Here is a 23816-nt window from a genome sequence, read left to right as displayed (position 1 = left end):
TTCTCTGCCGCCTCACACACTGTCCGTCCAATTAGATGTTTTTAAATGCCTGTTGGAACTAGTGCTGGCAGACTTATTAGATTACAAAGGGAGTAGAACTCATTTGCACCCCATAATCAAATAGATTGCTGTTACCATGGGAGAAAAAACTGCCTAGCTTGCAATTTTTAACCGCTTATTCATAGAAAATGTAGGTGTAATAAAAGAGTCTGATTTAGTTATTTTCTCCCCTTCAACCTCATGCATCAAGAAAGCATAAAGAGCGAGAGAGACACAGAGAGAGCGAGAGAGAGAGAGAGAGACACACACACTATCAGTGAATCAGTATTCATAGTCTCTAGCCAGCTCTGCCAGCCCTGTCTCACAGTAGGGGTTCAGCTCTATGAAGATAAAGTGATTTTTCTGGAATGAGTGACCCTAATTCTGACCCGCCACACACACACACACATTCCCACACCGCACGTACACACACATTTCCAATAATTAATCAGGCACTGTTGGAATCAGATCAGCGGTTCAACTTCAGTTGTATCCCCGCTCTCTCACTCATGTCAGTGCTCTGAAAAGCATTTACCCCACAGGGTTCCCCATGCCAAGCTGAATACAAACCCAACACCTATGGGTTTTCTGGACCACCTAAATATAATACTTCCAACACAAAATAATCAAACCTTTCCCCCTGCTGTTACCAGTTAGACGGCACCTTGACCTCATACCCAGCCAGAGAAAATCTCACACCATGACACAGCTGCTGCAGTAAAATTCTGGATTAATTTTGGGATGTTTAATGCAGCACGGTGTAAGAATAATGATCGTTACTGGACCATTTGTAAAGGACAAGTCATTAAGGGACTCATTTCAATCACACTCACTGTAAAAGTGCAGAGGGACAAAGAGGAGAGAGGGTGACATCGTAGTGGACGATCAGCCCTGGAGCAGCAACCCTGGTCCTCTCCTCCTCCTCTCCTTTCATCCTCCTCTCCTCCCTCTCCCCTCTATCAGCACTCATCTCCTCTGCAAATTGAATTCCTCCCCAGAATCTGCCTAAGCAGCTCAATGAGACCAGCCCCCGGGGAACGGGGACACGCACATGTTGCGTCAGCCGAGAAGTGTGTGTTTGAATCTGCCTCTTGACTCTCCTGTCACATTTGGAGGCCGATCTCTCTGTTAGGCGACATTCCTCCCCAAAAGACAAAAAGCAAAGACCTTGAGCCGCCACAGAGACGGACCGAGGGGCAACATGAGACAGGAGGAGGAACAGAGACAGGAGACAGACAGACAGGTGGTCGGTTGGTTTGGTACAGCTGGCGAGGAAGACAGACAGGTTAGGAAGAGGGGGGGGGGGATGTGAGGGAGTGGCAAGCTGATTTGAAGTGACAGAGAAACAGACATCGGGGGAAGAGAGGGAGACAGACGACAGCAGTGAGTGAAACGGGCTGTTAGCTGACCTTGCTCCCCTCAGATGTGCTGTTCTCTATCTCTATCTGTACTTCCTAATGGACTCCCTTTATAGTAGACTGAGGTTTAAATGGCCGTGAGGAGTAGAGGGGGCTGGGTAGGGGATTCAATGTGCAGCTGTTCAAGGTATGAAGTATGAAGAAAGTTGTAGATAAGTGGAATGGATGGAGGTAGGGCTGCTCAATTATGGCAAAAATCATAATCTCGATTATTTTGGTCAATAATTTATATCACGATTATTAAAAACGATTATCCCTTTACTTTGAAAACATGGTGAATGTTGGAGAAAAAAAAAGTGAACAGTATGTTTTTAACAGTTGATTACCCTGAACTTTAAGTATAAATCAACTGAAAAACCAATAAAAAAAAAAATGTATTTAAAAAAAAAAAAAAAAAAAAAAAGTAATAATAAAAAGATAATCGTTTTATTTCGATTACGTTGCTTTCGTAATCGTTGCAACCCATAATCGTAATTGCGATTAAAATACGATTAATTGAGCAGCCCTAGATGCAGGTGCATCTTTCTATTTGTACAGTACGCTCATGAGCCAACCTTTATTTAGGGTCATATTGTGGAAGCTGAAAAGGCTGCATCTCTGCTGCTCACACACACACACACACACACACACACACACACACACACACACACACACACACACACACACACACACACACACTCTCTCTCTCACTTATACACATAGGCAGGCAGCGGTGAGTTATTGTGCTGGTCAGCAGTTTGACATTGGAGTCTGCACTGCCAGCCATCGTCTGTAGAAACGGAATATTCCAAATAAATCCTTACACTCGCATGCACGCTCACACACCGTTTCTTTCTTTCTCTCTCTTATACTCACCAACACACACACAGATACACACACCCACACACGCAGACTGCTGTATAAATCTATCATAGATGGAACACTTCCCTCTTGTGCTCAGAGCAGGCAGCTATCAATCTAAAAAGAGAGCAGGGGGGGGAGGGGGGGAGAGGGGGAAACAGTGGAAAGCAGAGAAAGAGAAGCAGGGAAGAAAAAGTGGCCCTGAGACATCTGCAGGGAATAAGGAGGGAAACAGGGACAAAGTGAAATGGCTGGAGGAGACAGAGAACTGAGAAAGTTGAATTGGCAGGGAGGAGAGAAGATTGAGTTGACAGGAGAAGGAGAGAGAGAAAGAGAGAATATAAAACTCTGCCTCAGAGTTATGGACCTGTCCATACATACTGTAGCAAGCAGATAAGCCTGCCCCCTTCTAACCCAGCTGGTGTGTGTATGTGTGTGTAAATGGTTGATGGTTTCAATAAATCTTTGTGTCTCCATCCCCCCTCACCGTACACCCTACACCGTACACCCTACACCCAGATGCTGATTTTTGTTTAGTGGATCCAGGCCCCAACAGATGCTGACAGGTCCTTCAGCTAGTTGCCGTGGACACACACTTTAGCCTTAATGCTGTGTGCTGGGGAGCCAGGTCTGAACACCTGAGCCAAGAGTTAAAGACTGGATGCCATTGTTTAGACAGCAGCTGCAGCCCAGCCATTCAGCAAATGCACCTTGCAAGTCATAGCCAGCGAATCAGCAGCCTTATCAGAAGCAGCAGCGACGGTACCGCGAGTAAATATGGTTTGTAAGTGAGAAAACATTGTGTCTCGATAATAACAAGTGAGCTGGAGGGGAAGAACCATTGTTGAAAGGTTATGTTCTTAACATGCCACTAGTGTGAGTGAGCGTGACTTTATCCGGTTTGATCACATCACACCTGAACGATAGGATGTCCAACCTTGTTATACATTTGGGTTGAGAGTGAGTGTGAAACATTGTTTGACCTTTCTCTTCGTACAAAGCCTTAAGTGCAATATACACTGGCATTTGATACAATTCAACCGATGCCAGCAGCACACAGCAGATGCTCGGTGCCGACAGAAGACGTAGTCAAGTTACAGTGTGTTGTTCCAGGGAGTAAATGTGATAGAATTGCTGCTTTTCTGGTCCATTGATGCGCGTCAATGCTGGGAAATAGGACATGCTGACACTGTGATTCATGCTGCTGGTGTGTGGGCTTACATGGAAAACAATAGCAGCGAGTGTTTTGACATGCATCATATGCCATATGTGTTTGCTACCTTAAAGATGCACCATTAATCCTGGGTATAATTGAATCCTATTGAAAAAACATAATACTATAGAGAGTAATACAAGATATATAGCCTTGTTCTTTCTTTAAACAGGAAGATTCTGATATGTTTCAGGAGGTTCTTGCAATGTAATTATTTATACTTATATTTATTTATTTGAATAGGAGTTTTTCCCTATGCAGTACGATTTATGACAGCAGGAATAGTGGTGGAGAAATGTTTTACTGGAGCTCACTAATGGAGTGGGGGATTTCCACTGAAAGTCCTGGTAAATCTTGTTAGATGAGTCTCTGCAGAGTTTGGTACACCCACTTTACTCTTACCGTTACTAATGATGATATAAAAGAGAGTCATAGAGGTGAGAAAGGCTAAGTCTTGGCTGTAGGAGTAGGTAAGAAGAAGAGGTGAATGAATACAGTTAGTAGTTAGGCAGTGCAGTTTATCATAGCATGTGCAGACTCCAGTATTTCACTTTGAAACAAACATGTCTGTACGTTGTTCGTGCCAAGGACAAACCACGAATGGAATTCTATGTTTTCATTGTTTCGGTGGATGAATACAGATTACATTTGCTCAAATGTCCAAGCGTGACTAATGCAGTGTTTTTCATATAACAATAATAACATATTTTCCTCTCTGTCTCTGTCAGAGGTGGCTCCCTACCTGCGAGGGGCCGGGCGGGGGCAGCAGGTGGTGTTGGAGGGGAACAGGCTGGTGCTGACCTGCCTGGCTGGAGGCAGCTGGCCCCTGCAGTACCGCTGGACCTTCAACAACATTAACGTCACGGACTGGGCCCCGCAGTACAGGTCAGTTTTCACCCGATGCCTGGTTAGGGGTCTCACTTTCTTCTTCCTGTTTCCATACTTTCTCCTAATTCTGAGAATCTTCTGTGTGTCCAGTGATGCCTGTAGCATTGAAAACAACGTAAGAGTTGGCCTTAAGTGATGGAGTGCGTTTAGAGAAGGTCAGAACATTTAGACGGTGGAGCCAAAGTGAGATTAATAATTACATTTGCATCATAAATATGTATACGGTCTGGGGAAAGAAGAGGAGAACTAATCAATACGTCTGAGCATTGTTCTCTGCTATTCTCTCTTACCTCTCTTCTACTTCTTCTTCTTCTCCTCCTCTCCCTTGCCACTCTCTTCTGTCGGTCCCTGTGTGTGTTGTCTGGTAAGAGCTAAGCAATCCCTCTAAGCAAAATTGCAGCTGTGAAACAAAATAGTTTTTCGCATCATGCAGAAATAGAGGGGATCATGGGATGCTTACACGCTGAGGGAGGGACAGGTCGAGCCAGCATTTGTAGGATTCTCTGTCTGAGCCAGGAAGCGTTGTGTAGCTCGGATCTGCTCTCAGAGATCTGGCTAGTTTAGCTTGGTGAGGCCAGGGCTGTTCTGAAATGCCAGGCTGCAGTGTGTGTGTGTGTGGGTGTGTGGGTGAATGTGTTCTACATTTTCCCAAAACATTTTAAGCAGGTACCCCACTATTCAAAGTGTTATCGGTTAGATATCCGGCTCCTTGTATACATTTAGACCTTTTGTTTAAGCTTATTGTGTCCTGATGGTTTGGCAGGTGCCTTTCATGGTACAGTAGTTTCCTTAAACTGTTTGTGTGTGTGTGTGTGTGTGTGTGTGTGTGGTGTGTGTGTGTGTGTGTGTGTGTGTGTGTGTGTGTGTGTGTGTGTGTGTGTGTGTGTGTGTGTGTGTGTGTGTGTGTGTGTGTGTGTGTGTGTGTGTGTGTGTGTGTGTGTGTGTGTTTATTTTATTTTACAATTACACTTTCGACTTGGCTTCCACAGCTCAGGTTCGGGAACATGTAGGGTTCAAGCCACGTGAGAGGGCATTGCTCTTATCTAACTGATGGCTCATACGTGGTAACTTTGCCCTTTCCGGTAATAAAGTTCATAACTATTTAGAAGCTGGATTGGCAGTATTTGCCCTTTTAGAAACAAATGACTCTCTCTACCTCATTTTTGTTATATACATTTAAGAGAATTCGAGAGTCCTTTTTTTATTTTGCTGTTGCGTGTGTGTGTTCTTCAGAATAACACACACCTTTCAACACCCTCTGTTTAGAGTGTAGTCTAATTGATCTTATTTTACCTCTTATATCTCATGTGTAATGTACTGGACAGCGAATAATTCAGATGAGCAGCGCTGCAAATGAAAATGATTAACATTTATGGAAACTTCAGTTAAGTTTCCTTGTTTTCAGTTCAGCTCCATAAATCTGGCCTTTTTTACACATAGTAAGTTCTAATGAAATAATGAGTTGGCAAGTTCGTCTTGCATAACGCTAAAGTATTTGCTTTTGTTGACTAAGCTACAGTATCTTCAACAGTTTTGGGGAACAATTTACAGTATTTCTCACAGTCTTTCTTTTTTCAGCAATGCTTTTTATAAGCTGCCTTAATGATTCCATCCCACATTGAATACTGTTTCACAAACTGGTCGTTTGCTTGTGCCACAAACCTTAAACCGATAGAACAGCTGCACAAGAGGGCTATCAAGGTGTTTGACAGAAAGCCATATTCATACCACCAATGTACTATCCTTTTTGAGTTTTGACAATTTTAAGTCTTTTAAAAGTATGTGCTTTATTTATAAATGTTTACATGGACTGCCCCCCCCCCCCCCCCCCCACTTAGGGGAATTCATCCACAAAAAACACACTGGACGCTGCACTAGGTCAGAAACCAGAGGAGACTGTGAAGTCCACCGTAGACGGACCACTTTTGGACAAAATGTCCTCTCCATTAAAGGCAGCTCACTCTGGAATAGCCTCCTGACTGAGATACAGGATTGTCCCACTCTCAATAGCTTCAAAGGTCAACTCAAAGAATGGATGAGAAACAACCAGACGTGCAATCACCGCTAAATGCACTTTAACACAGGGGTATCTTCTCTTGCACTTTAGGTAGCTCTTGTATCTTCTCTTGCACTTTATATGTCGTTGCTGTTATATTGTATTACCATGCCATAAATACTTGTGTGTGCTGCTCTTGCACTTTTTGCATAATATGTAATTTTGTTTTTACAATGTTTGTAAAATGTACATTTCTTAAATGTTTTTATGTGAGGGACTGCGGATGGAAATGAGTTAAAAGCTAAATCTGGCACTGTTACGCTTGACACATTTGAATGTTTTAAGTGTTCATAACCGTGCATTGTCCCTGCGAAATAAACGATTAAATGAATTGCGCTGCTAACATTTTGGCAACTGCTTTCTTATTCAAACACATTGGTGGACACAATGACTCACATCTAACCTTTATGTTCAAATTGTAATTATATGACTAAAAAGCACTAAGTGTAATGTGAAATGGTGCAGTCTTCTGTATTGACACACTTATTCAAAGGATTTTCACATCACAAAATCAGACAATATAGAATTACATCTGGTCATATGAGGGCAGCGGATTGATGCCCAACGAGGTTTTGGTCAATTTGTGCTGAGGCGGTCTTATTGGAAAAACCTAATTGAAATTATTCTTATCTCAAATCAAAGGGGCAATTTGACTTCACACTCAGGCCTGAGACTGTGTCAGATACATTTACTGAGAAATGAGTGTATTGATTTGAACCTGACAACATTTTAGTTTGTGTTATATAATGGAAAACTTGTTGGGATTAAAAAAGAATAAAGTGACAGCCCTGTCTGCACACGCCTTTTAAAGATCGAATGAAACACGAACACAGAGAGAGAGATGCAGTGTCCAATATCAAAATATGTTTCACGTTGAGAGCCGCTGTGTTACGTGTCATTCCTGATTCAAATGGACTCGTGTGTGAGTCTTTGAAGTACATGTGTGTGTACTTGTGTGTGGGTTTGTGTGTGTTGGCAGCTTTCACTGACAGCCTGTGAGTTAAATTATTGGCTGTCCTGGTATTCATAATGAGCCCCAAAGCGATTTTACTGTTTCTATCCCGGTTTGCGTGTAACATGTGTGTGTGCATGTGCGAGTGTGTGTACATGGATTTGTGTGTTTGTCCAGCATGGCACCAACCTAGATCTTATGCCAAGCTTCCCATTAGCAAAGCACAGTCCATTAAAACCCCATTAACAACCACTCTCAGTAAAAAAAAACACATCCCCGGTCAAAAACATTCTCACACACAACGCACACACACACATACTGTACATATTCCCCACTTATGTGATTGGATCCAATCCAATTTCCAATCAAGGTCATGAAAGAGAGGAGTCCATATATGTGGACAAAAAACCTCAACTTTATTTATCTTGAGTTGCGTTGGTCTCCGAACATCACTCCAACATTTCCTTTCTCTTCTTAAATAACCCTTTCACCTCAACATTGAACCCACAGCTGGTTTCCCATGGCACTTTTAAAAGCTTGAATAGTTTAAAATTGAAGTTGACTTGTTCTCTCTGTAATAAGCCAAGATCCTTGGGTTTCTTGAAAGGCGCTATATAAATCCAAGTTATTCCAATTGGAAAATTAATGAGCAGGTTTTCAAAAAGTTGTTTTTGACAAGTTCTAATGACCCTATGTGAGTCTAGAAGGTCATATTGATACTGTTTATGTATAGTATTGAGATGAAAACACACTCATCATGCTCTCTATGTGTCTCTCCATGTTCAGGTTGGCCCTCCCGTCTCTGAAGAGGACGGACGCTGGCCTGTATCAGTGTATGGTGAGGAACAGGATGGGAGCCGTCATACACAGGAAGACAGAGGTGCAGGTGGCCTGTGAGTACCAGTGTTCACTCCATTTGAATAACACCAACTCACAAGGCTCTTTTTAATGACTAAGGATGCTGGTTCTCAGGGAAACGCTTCTCCCAGCGGCAAGAAGCAGCCTCACTCTTAAAGTCTAACTATAATCCCAATTAGTCATCAATCTTTGCTGCCAGAAATAGCGCCAAAGGGAATTTATTGCAAATATTACAGTGGAAAGATGCTTTAAACATGCAATTACATTTTTGTTGGGTTTTAGTGTTTTAATGTAATACACTGAGCATAAACTGAACACAAAAAGTAAACACAGATTACATTTTTAAACCCAATGGCCCAGTCACAACAGCATTTAGAGCTGTGAAGTCAGTTCATTTAATCGATTCAATGCAATCAGTGGATTGGCTCCCTGGGGCGCAGTATTATTTGTGTGAATTCCCAACAAACCAATTTCATTTGTTGAAAGAATGCCATGTTTACAGTGCAGACTTTTTTAGGAAACACAGAGCCAGAGTAAAAAATGAAGTCAGATAATAAGGCTACCAGGCTACAAAGACACCTTGGAAAAACTGTTAAAACGTATTGTCCTGCTTTAGACCAAGCTAACTACTTGCTAACTTACCTGCAATACATCTATATATTCAATTAAATATTGTCCAATCCTGAAAACAAAATACAAGGGCACATACAGTAACAGCCAAGTGTAGAAAGACATCCTGAGAGCTTTTGTGGGTGACTAGCTTCACCAGCTAGCTTGTTAGTGGTGGCTCAGTCAGTAGGGGCTTGGACTGTGAGCCGTAGGGTCGCCGGTTCAAGTCCCCGACCATACCTAAAATATGGAGTGTGGACTGCTACTTGGAGAGGTCCCAGTTCACCTCCTGCCCTGCCGTGGTGCCCTTGAGCAAGGCACCGGACATCCCCCTTCCCCCCCTCACTCCAATTGCTCCCCGGGCGCTGTACAATAGCTGCCCACTGCTCCTAGTACTAGACTCCTGGTACTAGGATGGGTTAAAAGCAGAGAACACATTTCACTGTGCTCTGCATGTGTGACCATTAAAGGGGGGTTCACCCCTGCGATTCTATCTATTCTACTGTAAGTATATTATCAATTTGTTTCCAAACTTCTACAACCACATGTTGAGGAAGTCACACAGATGAATGAAATCCCTAAAGACCCCTAAACAATGCCTTAATGCTGCTCTTTCAAGGATTTCTTGCATTCATATATGTTGTCTTACTGGAATTTGATACATTCCCATATTGATATCCACTCTCTTCATACCTCCCCCTCCAGTTTTGGGCACATTCTCAGCTGAGGAGCAGAGGAAGACGGTGACTCAGGGCAGACCGGCGATCATCAGCCTGCCCCCCCTCGCCTCTTTCCCTCGACCCCTCGTCACGTGGTACAAAGACGGACACAAGATAATCCCTAACAACCAAATGTAGGTGTCTCTTTCATTCTCTGCTTCTCTCTCTCTGTATCTTATAGGTCTTTCTCTGCTTGGGTCTTCCTCCCCACCTTCTTTCTCTCTTCTGCCAACTGGTACAAAGTGCATGTAACAAAATACCACTTGTCTGCGATAAAAAATGTAATTTTATAGTTCCTATCCCTCAGTATATTAATTAGCATGCCGACGAAGCACAGAAGTAATATTTAATCCTTGCACACCGATTGTTTTGAATAATAGCCATTTAGATGACTGACCCTTCATTAGACATCAGTACAATAGACTAAGTACATTATCAATGAAGATAACAGGGATTTTGTAATGAATCAAATCGTTTTCTTGTCTAATCTACAAGGTTATTAAGTAATTGTAGGTGCACAAGAGATGTTCTTTTATATTAATTGTGCAGCAGAGATATGAGGGTCCCTGGATACGTTGTGTAAGCTGTAGTTCAAAGTCTTTTGTTTAATGTTGTTGTCGGGCTCCTTTGAAATGCCTGTAATTTGCATATTATTCCGTAGCCGAATCCTGTCAGTGTCGGTATTTTTGAAAAATGCTCATTCAGTGGATTAATAATGTAATTATTCAGACGGAGCAGGGCAGTGTAGGTTTGTTGTGAAAGGTTTTCAGAGTTATGTGCTATGGATTTAGGCAGTTCTTAAATTATTTTTAGAATATGTACCTGTGTGGATCTACTCATCAGTGAAAATATGTGTTAGATAGAGACCTTCAGTGATTTTATTAGGCAGCTCTCATGCTCTGAGATAACAAACTCTCCATTAAGAACACTAACTGCTCCCCTGTGTGTTATAGAATTAAATTGTCAGTGGTCTTGCTGCTCACACAAATGGCCAGACAGCAACTTTTCACTCCTTTTATGACAGTCATCACCTCAAAAGTGCTTTTTTTATGCTTGGTGGAGTCAGGTTAAATTAGCACTTGCTTTATTTAATTATTTATTAATTATATGTGTTGTTGTTGGTTCACACCAAGTTTGACTATTCTTTTTAATTTGAATGGGCACGGAAAATGGCTCTCCTGTTAGTTAGGTTAATTAATGGCACCTCATTGAGTAACAGTGGAATCAAGACACTTGCTGTGTTCAAAGTGTTTACTGTCAGAACATCACCATTACACGGCTCTCACCCCCTTACAAATACACCACAAAAAAAGGGCACTCCTACCACTACCACTGGCAAGCAAAAAGGAAAAAAATATATAATATAAAGAGTGAAAATAAAGTCTGAAATAAAGGCTCCGAATGCTAAAATGGTGCTCCTGCCTTTCAATGACTATAATGGCCACTTCACCACATCAAGTAAGTTTGGCAGTAGGGTGTAAAGCACAGCAAAGAGAAACTTTTTCTTCACAAATCTCATTAAGATGCTTTTGTAACAGTCTCAAGTTGTCAGTAATTGGTTTAAGTGCAAATATGGTCTAACGTTTCTAAAGAGGCTTTAAACTCGGAAACTCAACAAGAAATATGTTTCAAGGTGCGTTGTTCGACTGAAATACACTTTCCATCTCAATAACTTTAGGTTTGCTTATACAACCAAACTGCTTCGTCAGATTTAGGCAACACAAGTTCTTGCTTGTAGGTAGAATAAGCAAAGCTCTAAACATTGGAGTGGCTGCAGAGTTTGCAGAGTAAGAGCTGATGTAACAGCAGTAGGTTTTCAGAGCATTTAAAACGCAATATGATTTGACAGTGAGCAATAAGCTGTCCCGGTTTGGCAGGTGCAGTCAGCTGAGAGGTTTGGCCAAGTGATCACCGCACAGTTATAGGCTGTGGCCTGTGTTGGAGCCTCTATTTGCAGTAAATGTAGTCACAAAGGCTCCATTTGTCTTTGCCCTTTATCTTAATTAGGTTGCAAAAAACCTGATAAACATCCTGCCAAAAATGTGCAGTCCATGCACTTTATTATCAAGATAACCCATTAAATTCATGGTTTTCCTTTGGTATTTACTGCAGACACAGTTAGTTCCTGCTAAATACCTGACTGCCTCCACTAAAGTCACAAGAAATTAATACATTTGTATGATTTACTATGTTAGTGGCATTCTGGGAATACAAATGGAGGTGTGTTTTCTACACAGCATAGCCCTCGCATTTAATGTAGATGTTTTATTTAGACCATATACCAATTTTATGCAGAGAGGGAGATTGCCACTTACAATCATTTGATATAAATCATGAGCCCGTCTCATTTACCTCTATGAAGTTACCAGGACAACCATTCCTGTCCTGGAATAAATCAGAGCGAGATACAGGGAACTATGAAGCCTTTTGTTAAGAAAACGTCTATACCCATTTTTATAAAAATCATTATTTGAATAAATGGATCATTTTACAGACCCTTCTCTTTGAGAATCACTTGAATACACTGTGTTAAGCAGCTAATTACTACCTGGTGATGTTTGCTTAGTCAATCATGAGCAAACATTTCAGAAAAAGTACAAGAAAAAGTTGTAAATGCAAACTGTATGGAAGTTCTAACCCATTTCTCAAGTCTTACATCTTGTGACTTAAAGGTCACCTATTATGCAAAATGCACTTGTTGATGTCTTTTATACATACATATGTGTCCCCAGTGTGTCAGGAGACTCACAAGGTGTCAGAAAATACAACCCTCTCTCTTTTCCTCCTTACCCACATCTCTAAAAACGGAGGTAAAACAGAGCTGATCCAGATTTGCTGCGGTCATGACGACAATACTAAAATGTGGGCTGGCTTTACGTTGAAGTCATGGCAACGTTCCGCCCCGACCTATTGTCCCCTATCAGAAACGTTGCTGTATCAGAAACAATGCGCGACGTGTTTTGAAAGTAATATGGTCTGTGTTGACATTAGCAAGCATTGCTAACACTCTGAGCTAACGCTGTACTGGAGAGAGTATGTGTAAAACAGGTACCCACCTTGTGGTAAACCCGCAAGAGAAAAAGAGTTTGAGCTCCATACTGTTTCAGAAATAATCCTTGATGCGGTTTGGAACATGATATGGCGTTTAATCACGGCAGCGTTTAGCTGAGTTTTTGCCCTAGAGTAGACAGTCTTCTCTCAGTGCTTGCCTGCGCTCAAAAGGGGCGTGGCCACAGCAGCTCGGGTTACATTTGAAGCTCCGAACCATGAATCAGCACTTTGGTAACAGGGCTGAAATAGAGGGGTATGAGTCACGCCTACAATGGGTGATCTGTTTGGTATTTTGAGCAAAACACTTCAGAGACATGTTTTGTATAGATATGGCCCTATAATATATTGTTCAAATATAGAATAATAAGTGAGCTTTAAACATTAAGATTATGGATGACGTTTAAAGTCATTTTGAAGCAGTTGATTTGGTCGTAATATGAACTTATTTTGTGTTATGTCTAGGCAAGACACAGCAGTAAAGCTTTGACAGAGTGTACTGTAGGATCAGACATGATCTCCTTTCTCCTGTCATGGAGCCAGGTACACACTGGGTTACAGTCGTGTTGGCAGTTTGTTTGCACAAAGAAGATCTGATTGGTGGGAAACTTTGAAGCAAAGAGTTTGTCTAAGATTTAATGCTTTCGCTCAAGTACCTGTATCCATGGCAACAAGATAAAATGACAGGTGGATCTGCCACTTCCATTGTCTGCACTATAATGTGTGATGTAGAAGTACATTTGAATGATATTGTTAGATAAATAAAAGATACCAAGTTGAACCTCATAGTTTCTATAAATCTTTTCAAACAGACACACACAGACACACACACACACACACTCACACACCTGTAATATGACTAGAACGAGTGTGAATGAGAGTGAATCGCGCTTCTTTATTCTCAAGTATTAATATAATCTGGTTCCATCTCTGCATTGCACCCCACACACACACTGTTATAAAGATTCATGCATAACACTTCCTTTGAACCCTCATAGAAAAGTCTAATTTGCACCTTTCTTCACAGCTTCCCTCTTGTCTCTACAAGACATGTCTTCCTCTCCCCATCCCCTCTCTCACCTCGCTGCTTCATCTCTCACTCCTGCTTTCTGCCTCTAAATTATTCTTTATATGGCTTCATTCTCTCCGTCGGCTCTCCCTCCCTCACTCCCTGTCTCTTTTACTGTCATTATCATGCCACAGGATATACTGTTACAGAAGCCATAAACTTCTGTTCCTGAATAAACCGCTTAACTGCTGCACACAAACACACACTCGCAGACACACACTGCCACACAAGCCATCTCTCCAGACCAATCTCGGTTGCGTCTACCTGGCTCAAACGTCTCTGAGTGCGCCCATGCGTGTCAAAGTGAGCGCGCTGAATATTCGCACGGCTCTGCTTGTGTAACCGTGCGCGTAAAGCAGTGTGTGTGCGTTTGTGTTTGCGTGCGAGGTTACGCTGGCTGATCCTGCGGTCCGGAGAGACGGGGCCAGATGGTGCCTGGCGGTTGGTTGTCTTCGTGGTGACCGCGCTGATGATGTTGTTTATGAAGTTTATTGATCCGATATGCATCGCTCCCAGAGTCCCCAGCCCCATTTCACTGTCTTACTTTCTGCCTCCCCCACCGCTCTCAAATGTTGTCCGTGTGCCCGCCCCTAACCCCTCTCTGCATATCCAACACACACAACTTCCCTCCCACTGTGGCTTCCCACTAACACATCACGTCCACACACACACATCCCGTCTGTGAATGAACCTTCCCAAACTCCCCAGCCCCCAAAATACTGGCCAGCAAAAATCTTACAAGCTGTCACTTCCCACATACCCTGCACTAATCTAATGGAGCTCACACTCCCGCTCCCCTCCGTCCCAATGCCGGTCTGCCATCACTCTAATTTTCCACCCCTCCCTCCTGCAAAATGTTTTTCTACATTTCATCCTCTATTTTCACCTGGGCTTTGGAGGTATTTAGTGTGCTTTCTTCTTAAATGATGCTGTCCAGCAGCATTCGAAACAACTCCGGGAGATTGTTGCCACCGCTGAAATATTTTAGCGGTGACCTGCGGCCCAGGTCGAGAGGAGCGAGCTACTGTTTTTAATTAGCTCTGAGGCCTGTGGCAGATGGACGTGGAATGATTCTCATAGCTAGCAGCTTTCAGCGGACAGCCAGGAGGAGGAGAATTAGAACTCTCCTTTCTTCTTCCATGCGGGACGCACAGATTGATCAAATTAGGGCAGTGATCTATGCAGGAGCATGGCAGAGGAATATTTCAGTTCCTCTGCTGGGGAGTCGTGTGGTGCGGAGAGCGCTGATGTCACAGGTGGTCAATGTCTCGGCCTTTTGGGAAATATTTCTCCTCATAGACCTGGCCTAAGTAGCCATATGTTGTAGAGATGTTTGTGTATGTGTGTGGAAGTGTGTGAGTGTGTGTGTGTCGACATTCATTCATTTCAATTTGTCAAACAGCACTTTAACAGAGGGAGAGATTCATTAATTGTGCTGCTTTCTCTTGTACACACACACACACACACACACACACACACACACACACACACACACACACACACACACACACACACACACACACACACGCACAGCGGAGGTCTGAACAGAAGGAACTTTCTCGCTGTCTGAACTTTGCGAGCAGATGTTTTGTGTGTTTGTGTCTGCGAGCGTGTGCACACATGCATGTGTGTGTGAGTATTCGACAGACAGCAAGAGAGAAAGAGCATCATTTGGAGCGAGACTCAAAGGATATGTAGGCTCAGATCCCACACACTGAAAATACAACCGGGCATTTGAAAGGTCTTCCATCCACAACGGCAGCGCTGCGGTTCATAATGACTCACTTTCTCACGGCAGCCAAAGGGGAGGATCAAAGTGTCTGAGCACGAGGTAAAGAGGACATGAAAAAGAGGTTACAGGAAATGAATATGGAGTAAAGAGTTTAAGCTGATTTAAATCCATTGTGTCTGGAACTTTATCTTTGGAGCCAACAGAAGCTTAAATGCTTTATGTGACTTTCTTTATAATGATATGATTCAGTTACTTTTGGATTGACAAAATGATCCCAGACATGAAGGGTTTTAAGAACATATGGCTGGCACAGTTGCCAAGGTTTTCTCTACTTACTCATGTGTTGAATTCTACAGACCTCTACGTCTATGTCTTTGTTAAAGAATCTCTTTCATTGCATATTAACTATGGTTTTGAGTCTTGTCCGAGTTCTAATTCGACTTCGATGTTCATGAAACAATAATAAAGAGCTTGGTTACTCATGTCTCTAATAATATTTGACAATAGTTCAGTTCTGTTCATTTGACATCTGTAAATGTTTGTCATGTGCAATGTGAAAACAGAAAGTTGTAATTGCTACAATATACTTGAATGTTTTCATTTGCAGCCTTGCAGTAATTTCATTATGGTAATATTTCCGTTTTATTAGAAAGCTAAACTGCCACGCTCTTGCAAGACAATCAACTTGATAAACAGAATGAATGTATCAATCTGCAGTGCATTATGAACGTGTATCAGCAGTTATTTCTGAGTTTGAAGCCCTTTTATTAATGCCATGTATTAACTAGAGAGCTGTCGAGAAAACGCTTGATTCATAAAGAGATCATTTTCCTCTTGGGACCCATATTGCTGTCCTCACACTAATTGACAGCTCATTTAAAGCTTGTCATCAGTAATTGTAGTCATGATTTGAAAATGGTTCGATAGAAAATATCTACTTTCTACAAAAACCTCCCTAACCAAGAAACAGTGTGAAAGTCAATTGCCTTTTTGTCACTAATAATGGTACTAAATGAAATTGGCTTAAAGATAGACCACTGTGAAGTGGTATGAAAATTAGCATTTAGCATTTCACAAGATTGATTCATTTTATAGAGGCAAAGAAGACGGGACATAAAGCAACAGGAATTCTTTTTTTGACGCCTGTCTGAACTTTATATTTTCCAATTTACCTCTCCTCCCATTCGCCTTTTGCATTCTCTTTTTCTACACTTCACTCTTTCCATTCCTTTCCATAATTGAATTGCTCTTTTGGTCGCCTAATGTGGCGGCAAATAACAGAATAGAAATTCTCTACAGTAAACCTCCATTTCCTCTTCAATATCTTACCTCTCTTCGTTAAAAAAAAAAGAAACTCTGGCTCTGTCCCTTTCTTGTTTCTGTGCTCAGCCTCCATCTAGCGTTCTCCTTCTTCCTTGTCAGTTAGTAGTAGATGTTGATCCCAGCTCAAAGGGAAATGCTAATCCTGGAATTCCTCGCCTCTCCACCTTCAGCTCACCTTAGGTTAGGATTGTAATGAAGATCTGGGGCATCAAGGGCTTGTAAAGCCAGGTGTTATTGGTAAGTCACTAGTGGAACTAATAGTCAGTAGTCAAGTTTAAAGGTTATACATTTGTACTTTTGTCAAGGAATTAACTATTTATAGCACAATGGTTATACTATATTAGACAGAAAATGTTGTACTCTCAAATACTCCGAACAGTGTTGAGGATTATGTTGGGTAAACTGATCACCAATTTTATAAATAAAAATAGATGGAAATATAATTATTTAAATACCAACAAACTTGGGGTTGGGGTGGTATGGTTGTTATCAACGTTCTAGTTTAGTGGTAGCCTAACAGCTGATTATTGAGCCAGTGATCAAGAAGCATGCATCAGCCAAGGTTTGGCAATAGTACCTTACATTTGTTGACAATTCAAATCAAATGAAAAATAAGCTATACTTGCCTGAGTTTTGGGAGGATTACTCTGCCCTGAATTGTAGACGCTAGACAGCTGGAGGCTGAAGTTTATCAAAGAGGTGATAGCGTTGGGGGAAAAAGGGTGCTAAAAGGGAGGGTTGCAGTGAGAGTGGCCTATATCAAAAAGGTGCAGACATTTGAAAAGGACTCACGTAAAATGGCCAAACTCATAAAGCAGTAGATTCTAGCAGAAAACCAAAGATTTGCAAAACTCTCACGAGGTGGTTAAGGTTAGACATTGACCTCAAATAGTTGAGGTCCTGTTGTTGTAGCTTTTGCAAATTCAGGATTTTATTTTATACTTTTACTTTTCCCTTCAAAGTTATTGTAATCTTGTATTCAGGACTGGTTGACTGCCTCTTTTCAATCTGTATACATTCCTTCATGTCTCATTTAGGTTCAATGTCTCTTGTCAATATCTTCATTTCATCTTCGTGCAAAATACTTTTTTTTCCAAAAAAGTGAAATATTTGGCCAGAGGCAACTTATTCTACCTCCACAATATTATTCATGAATTTTGAAATCAGATGACTTGTTTAATTTGTAATGTTATCACTGTAGTGCATGGGGATTGGGGGAGCGACACATGTGGGGGGGGGAGTGAACAAGGGGTAGCTTTAATTGCATTGCATTTTCTGGTAATATTATTCATTGTCAAGGTGGAGTGGGATAGAATTGCATTATGAAGACAGCACTTTAGGGCCTGCTGTCGGACTATGAATATTCATTGCTTATTCTGCCAAAAGCAATTTGTTGTAGCTTTGTTTAAAACTGTTGATGTGGTTTCCAAGTGTGTAGGCTATAAGAGGACCCACACATCTGCCACAAGGTAACAACACTATGTTTTTAATAAACACATTTCCCTTTCTATCTTGGAACCCAATTGGGTGGATATTGTAGAGTTCATAGCACCATTATTTTCAGCGCCAGCAGTCAGATATGTTGTTATATTTTTAGAGATAACAGCCTTGATGTCTGGCGGGTATATCAGGTGCATTTGAGCCTCCTCTCATCTGTCCTTAACTCCTGTCCCTTCTTGTGACTGTGTTCCAAATTAGCTGTCTTCTTCAAGCCACAATAAGTGAGGTGAAAAGAAAACTTTTTCAATAGTTGAAAGTAGAAAAGACATTAACTCTGAGGCTTTACTTAATGACTTTCCCAAATGACAGAGGCTTACTCTGCTTCACACACTCAAGGGAGGGAGACAAGCAGCAGGAGAGGGAGTAGGAGGAGGAGGAACAAAAAGCTCTCTAAACTGCAGGAGTGCGACACAGATGATTGCATCACAGTTGCAAAATAAACGATTAAATACCGTGATTATGTTTTCCTTTCACATATTTGAATCATCCTCAACTAATCGGCATTCGTTTTTGTTTTCTCGTAGCAGTAAAACAACATGTTGTGTACTGTAACAAGTGCTATTAGGCCATCGTTTACATTCACTAAGACCCCTGGCCCTGCTATTAAAATGCCATCTGTATCTGGAAAAGCCAAAACATATGCTAATGCAGGTGTAAACACACAGGGCACTCATTATCATACAAGTGTGAATGAATTAACAAGAGCTCGTATCTCTGAGTCATCTACAGTGGATGTATGCAGTCTGTACACTGTGTCGTGATTTGGAGAGCGGTATATGTTGGTGTGTAGCACCGTCGTGACTCACTCTGAAGTGTGCCCTGCACTCAGCCTCACAGGCACTCAGGCAAGATCACAGTACTGTAGCATTCACAGCAATGGCAAATATCCCCCTGCCTGTCTTCTGCTTTCTGCAAGAGACCAACTCTATGCAAACAAGGACTAAACACAGGCTGTCTCACATGCTTTCAGATGTCTCAATAGCTACACTTGTGTTTGGCCACGTCATCCATTTTGGTTTGGACTGAGATATCTATAACTCCTACATGGATTGCTATGGAACTCTGTACAGACATTCATGGTACCAAAAGGTTGAATCTAACTTGATCCACTTGTTTTCTTGGTGGATGTGATCTTTTTTGTAGTTCCACCAGCAGGTTAAACTATTAACTTCTCCTGCGATATATCTCAACCCTCTACCCGATGGATTGGCTCTACATTTGGTAAAGACAATCATGGTTTCCCAGTAGGGCTGCACGATTTTGGGAAAAAATCTAATTGCGATTTTTCTGACAAATATTGCGATTGCGATTCGATTTGCGATATTTGTTTTTAAGCGACCCAACGGAAGTTTATTGTAAAATGCGGCCATATCTCCGGCTAGGAAGGTCGTATCAACGTGCTCCCGTCTCTAGCACCCCCGCAGTCCGAGCTACGAGTGAAAGAACTAAACTTACATGAAACTTCCGTTGGGTTGCTTTAAGATTCACCCTGTAATAGATGTCAAACATGTGATGGAGCATTACTAACCTGACTCAGATGGTTTGTTTCACCAAACCATCTAGGAAAGCTCCATTGGAAGCCATTTAGAAAAGGGCAGGCACTTTCAAAAATACTTGGCAGGTGATTGGATCAATCTGTCTATCACCTTCTATCATGGGCCACTTCTGATTGGTTAACAATGTCTGGTACATGTGGAGCGCAGCACTTCTGATTGGTGTGGATGACTGACACACAAGAAAAAAAGTTTAAAAAAATCGCAGGCTTTGCGATTTGATAATCGCATCGTTTAAAATCGCGATTTCGATTTAAAATCGATTAATCGTTCAGCCCTATTTCCCAGATGACGACTCCTAAAGACTTGGGGGATTCCCTGGCCCTTTATACATTTGTGGTTAAGATTAAAAATGGTTCAAAGTCCGAAAGATGAATACAACTATTGATCCTTTGACCACCAGCAGGTTGACATTTTTGTTAATATTAAAACCTTTTGATAACTTCTGCGTAACTTTCCATTAAAAGTTGGTGATCAGATTCATGTCAGTTTGATAACATTCCCATCAACCTAAGCTGTACTCTGTGTTTAGGGCTAATTAGAAAAGGTTAGCATGTGTTTAGACACTGAGCTAAAATGATCAACATGGCAAACATTGTAAGTGCTAAACAGTGTCTTTCTGAGCATGTTAGCATGCTAAAGTTAGGATTTAGCTCATACAGTAATGCACAGCTGCTCATTTACAGTATATAACCTCATATATCTGCTAGCTAGGCAACAGTATCACATCTACTCAGGTGCTTCAAAGTAGGGCTGCTCAATTAATCGTATTCTAATCGCAATTACGATTTTTGCTTGCAACGATTATGAAAATAACATAATCAAAATAAAAAGGTTTATTTTATTTTTTTTTTATTTTTTTTATTTTTGTATTGGTTTTTCAGTTGAATTATACTTAAAGTTCAGGCTAATCAACTGTTAAAAACATACTGTTCACATTTTTTCTTTCAATAAATGGAAGTTTTCAAAGTAAATGGATAATCGTTTTTTAATAATCGTGATATCAATTATTGATCCAAATAATCGAGATTATGATTTTTGCCATAATCGAGCAGCCCTACTTCAAAGTCTGTGCAAAGTAGAAATAGTCATAGTGCAGACACAAATGCATACAAATAGCACTTAATTAGCTTCACCTGTGATTTCATTTCCAATGCCAGGTGTACATTTCATGCCTTTACATATACATAATTACTTAATTAACCTTTCAATTGTGTGTTAGTGTTTGTATGTCCCGATATGTGTGTAAGCCTGCAGGATATGGATTTAGTGATACTATGTTCATCTATTTGAGTCTGTCAGAGAGCAGCTGCTTCTGTCTGAACAGATCACTCAAAAAACAGACAGAAACAGAGAAGTGTGTGTGTGTGTGTGTGTGTGTGTGTGTGTGTGTGTGTGTGTGTGTGTGTGTGTGTGTGTGTGTGTGTGTGTGTGTGTGTGTGTGTGTGTGTGTGTGTGTGTGTGTGTTTCCAGCCTGCATAGCTCGTGCTGATGATGATAAATTCTATAGATATCTATCTTTGAAAAGGGGCATCAGCGTCTTCTGTCTTTGTGTCTGATCGGCTTCTTTCCCTCTTTCTCCATCTCTCTTCATCTGCCTTTCCTCTCTTCTCGTCTCCCCCTGCATATATCCTATATCATCTCAGGAATCATTATACCCCCATTAATGTCTGAACCAACACACTCCAACCTGCCAGCTTGTGTGTGTGCATGCGTTTGCGGGAGCGTGTCCTCTGTCTAAAGTCGTTAAATATTCTAAAGACAGAGACCTCTTTTAATTATACACTAATCACACTTTTAATTACCTGCCACACACGCATCCATCACTGACCAGACTGTACACGCATACACACACTCCCATCCGTCATTGGGAAGAGTTCTTAACCTATCGACAGAACAGAGAGGGGGGAGACTGAGAAAGAGAGAGAGACTCCTCAGTGCAGTGAGGAGTGACTGAGGAATGGTTGCTCTTGACACTGTATAAGGCTCCAGGTGATGAACACAGGAGGGACATACAGTACAGTACAGTAAGAGACCATGAATTCACTTCTCTCAAGAGATTATCTATGGCCATGTTTGTTCGCCCTCCTCCAAACCGTAGATATATCTTTGTATTTCCTCAGCTAATCGTCCCCAGGATGAAACAACAACAGAGTGCTGATTGACTGGTTAATAACAGAGCCACAACATGACCCCTTCCAGATAAGAGAGCGGGATCAATAAGCACTAAGCAGAAGGTCACACGTTTCTTCTCTCTCACAACCAAATAAAAGTTACATTTTAGCACTTCCTGCACTCGGGTAATTACACTCTCACTTTTTGTGCTCCAACCTCTCCACTCGTGTATTCTCGTGGGAGTTTTGTGTTTATGACTTGGGAGCTTGTGTCATGAAATAAATGCTTTTACAGTGCTTTAGGTGGTGAACCAATGTCCTGGGGTTTGAGTTCAAACACTGAGCTATCCATCCTTATTGAAGCAAACAGTGTTAGGTCACGCTGCAGGTTTCCTATTTTCTAGCCTGTTTTCACCTCAACTCAACAGATAGTAACATTGGCCCTGTTTAGACCTGTGATTATCTATTATAATCCTGGAAATAATAAGTGGAAAGCTCTCAGTACGACAGTTCACACCTGGTATTAACATGCGTCTCCACATGCTTCTTGAGCGACCACTTCTTCCCCACTGTGTGTATGCAAATAAACATGTAAATCATGTCCTTCTGCATTCGCACAAAACATAATACATCGTTTTTGTTCTGTTTTTTGTGGTGTGTGTGCGCAAACATTACAAATGAAACTCACATAAACCCTGAAAGAGGATGATGGAGTTATGTGTTTCATATTTTCTGAATTTCAGGAACATTTTATGAATCTCAAATATAACGTATTGTCTCCACCGTGCAGCCAGCATTCTCCACACAACAGCATGTTAACAACAACACAGACACATCACCCACAGTATGATAGTAACATCGAAAACAGCCAAATTCACTCACAAATAGTCTTTATGAAATAACCACATTGTATAGCATAATGTTGTGATGGCCAAGCCTGTTTCTCGATATAAAATATATATTGAATTTAGTATATCTTTTCAATATATCAAAAACAACAGACTTCTTTTTATCCAATAACTTATTTCCTTATATGACCAGTTCTTGTACATATACTCTGACGGCCCGTCCACACAGCAGCGTTAAAAAAATCTTGGAGGTGGGCGTATCTGAAGCTTGGGGATTTTTTGCGAGCAAGGCACCAACAACCAATCACATGAATCTCCCGCCCCCGACATACGAAGCAAAAAAGCCCGAAGTAAACTGGATATAAACTCCCCAAACAGGCGAAAACCTACCACTAGAGATGTCCCGATCCGATCACGTGATCGGGGATCGGAGCCGATCACGTGATTTTCAAAAGATCGGAATCGGGAGAAAAAAATCGGGGATCGGAATTATTTATTTATTTTTTTTTTATTTTTTTAATAAAATATTTTTCTTATTTTATTTAATGTTACAAAACAAAAATGACCATGTTCAAGTCTTAAAGTCATCCTGAGGCCTTAGTTTTGGTTTAAAATTACACAACATCATGTATGTGTTGCTTCTTTTGGGCTTGTTTTCATAGACCTGGTTGCTTATTTCTCTCAAATCTGGCAACAGAGTGGGCGCGGTGTCTAATAGTAGCAGTAAGCTAACGAGAGGCTACGTTCAGCTGGTGACTCGGGACAGAGAAAATGTCAGGAGTTTGGAAGTATTATAAAATTGAAAGCGATGGCAGTGTAACAGCCAGATGCAATGTTTGCAAGGCGGAGGTTCCGCGTGGTGGAAAGAACAGAGCTACGTTCAACACGACCAATCTAATACGCCACCTGAGAAACAAACACCAACAACAACATGACGAGTACACAGCGGCCATTCAGGTAACGGCACTGAAACAACCGACACTTTCAGAGACTTTTAAAAAGGAAAGAGAAACTGCCCCAGAACAGTGAAAAGGCCA

At 41.4% G+C, this 23816-nt stretch overlaps 1 protein-coding gene across 1 annotated transcript in view; it reads left to right on the top strand.

Moving 5' to 3' along the window:
* The window catches only part of LOC117481910 (protein sidekick-1-like), a 245353-nt gene that overhangs the window by 81106 nt on the left and 140431 nt on the right, over positions 1–23816 (top strand). Inside the window, 3 exon segments of the mRNA XM_034129851.1 lie at positions 4239–4395; positions 8193–8299; positions 9579–9726. Coding sequence (XP_033985742.1) covers positions 4239–4395; positions 8193–8299; positions 9579–9726 — 412 coding nt within the window.

This window comes from Trematomus bernacchii, unplaced genomic scaffold (genome assembly GCF_902827165.1).
Source record: "Trematomus bernacchii unplaced genomic scaffold, fTreBer1.1, whole genome shotgun sequence".
Taxonomy (NCBI): Eukaryota; Metazoa; Chordata; class Actinopteri; order Perciformes; family Nototheniidae; genus Trematomus; species Trematomus bernacchii.
Note: the sequence above shows the minus strand (reverse complement) of the source record. Positions and strands in the feature narration are given on the sequence as shown.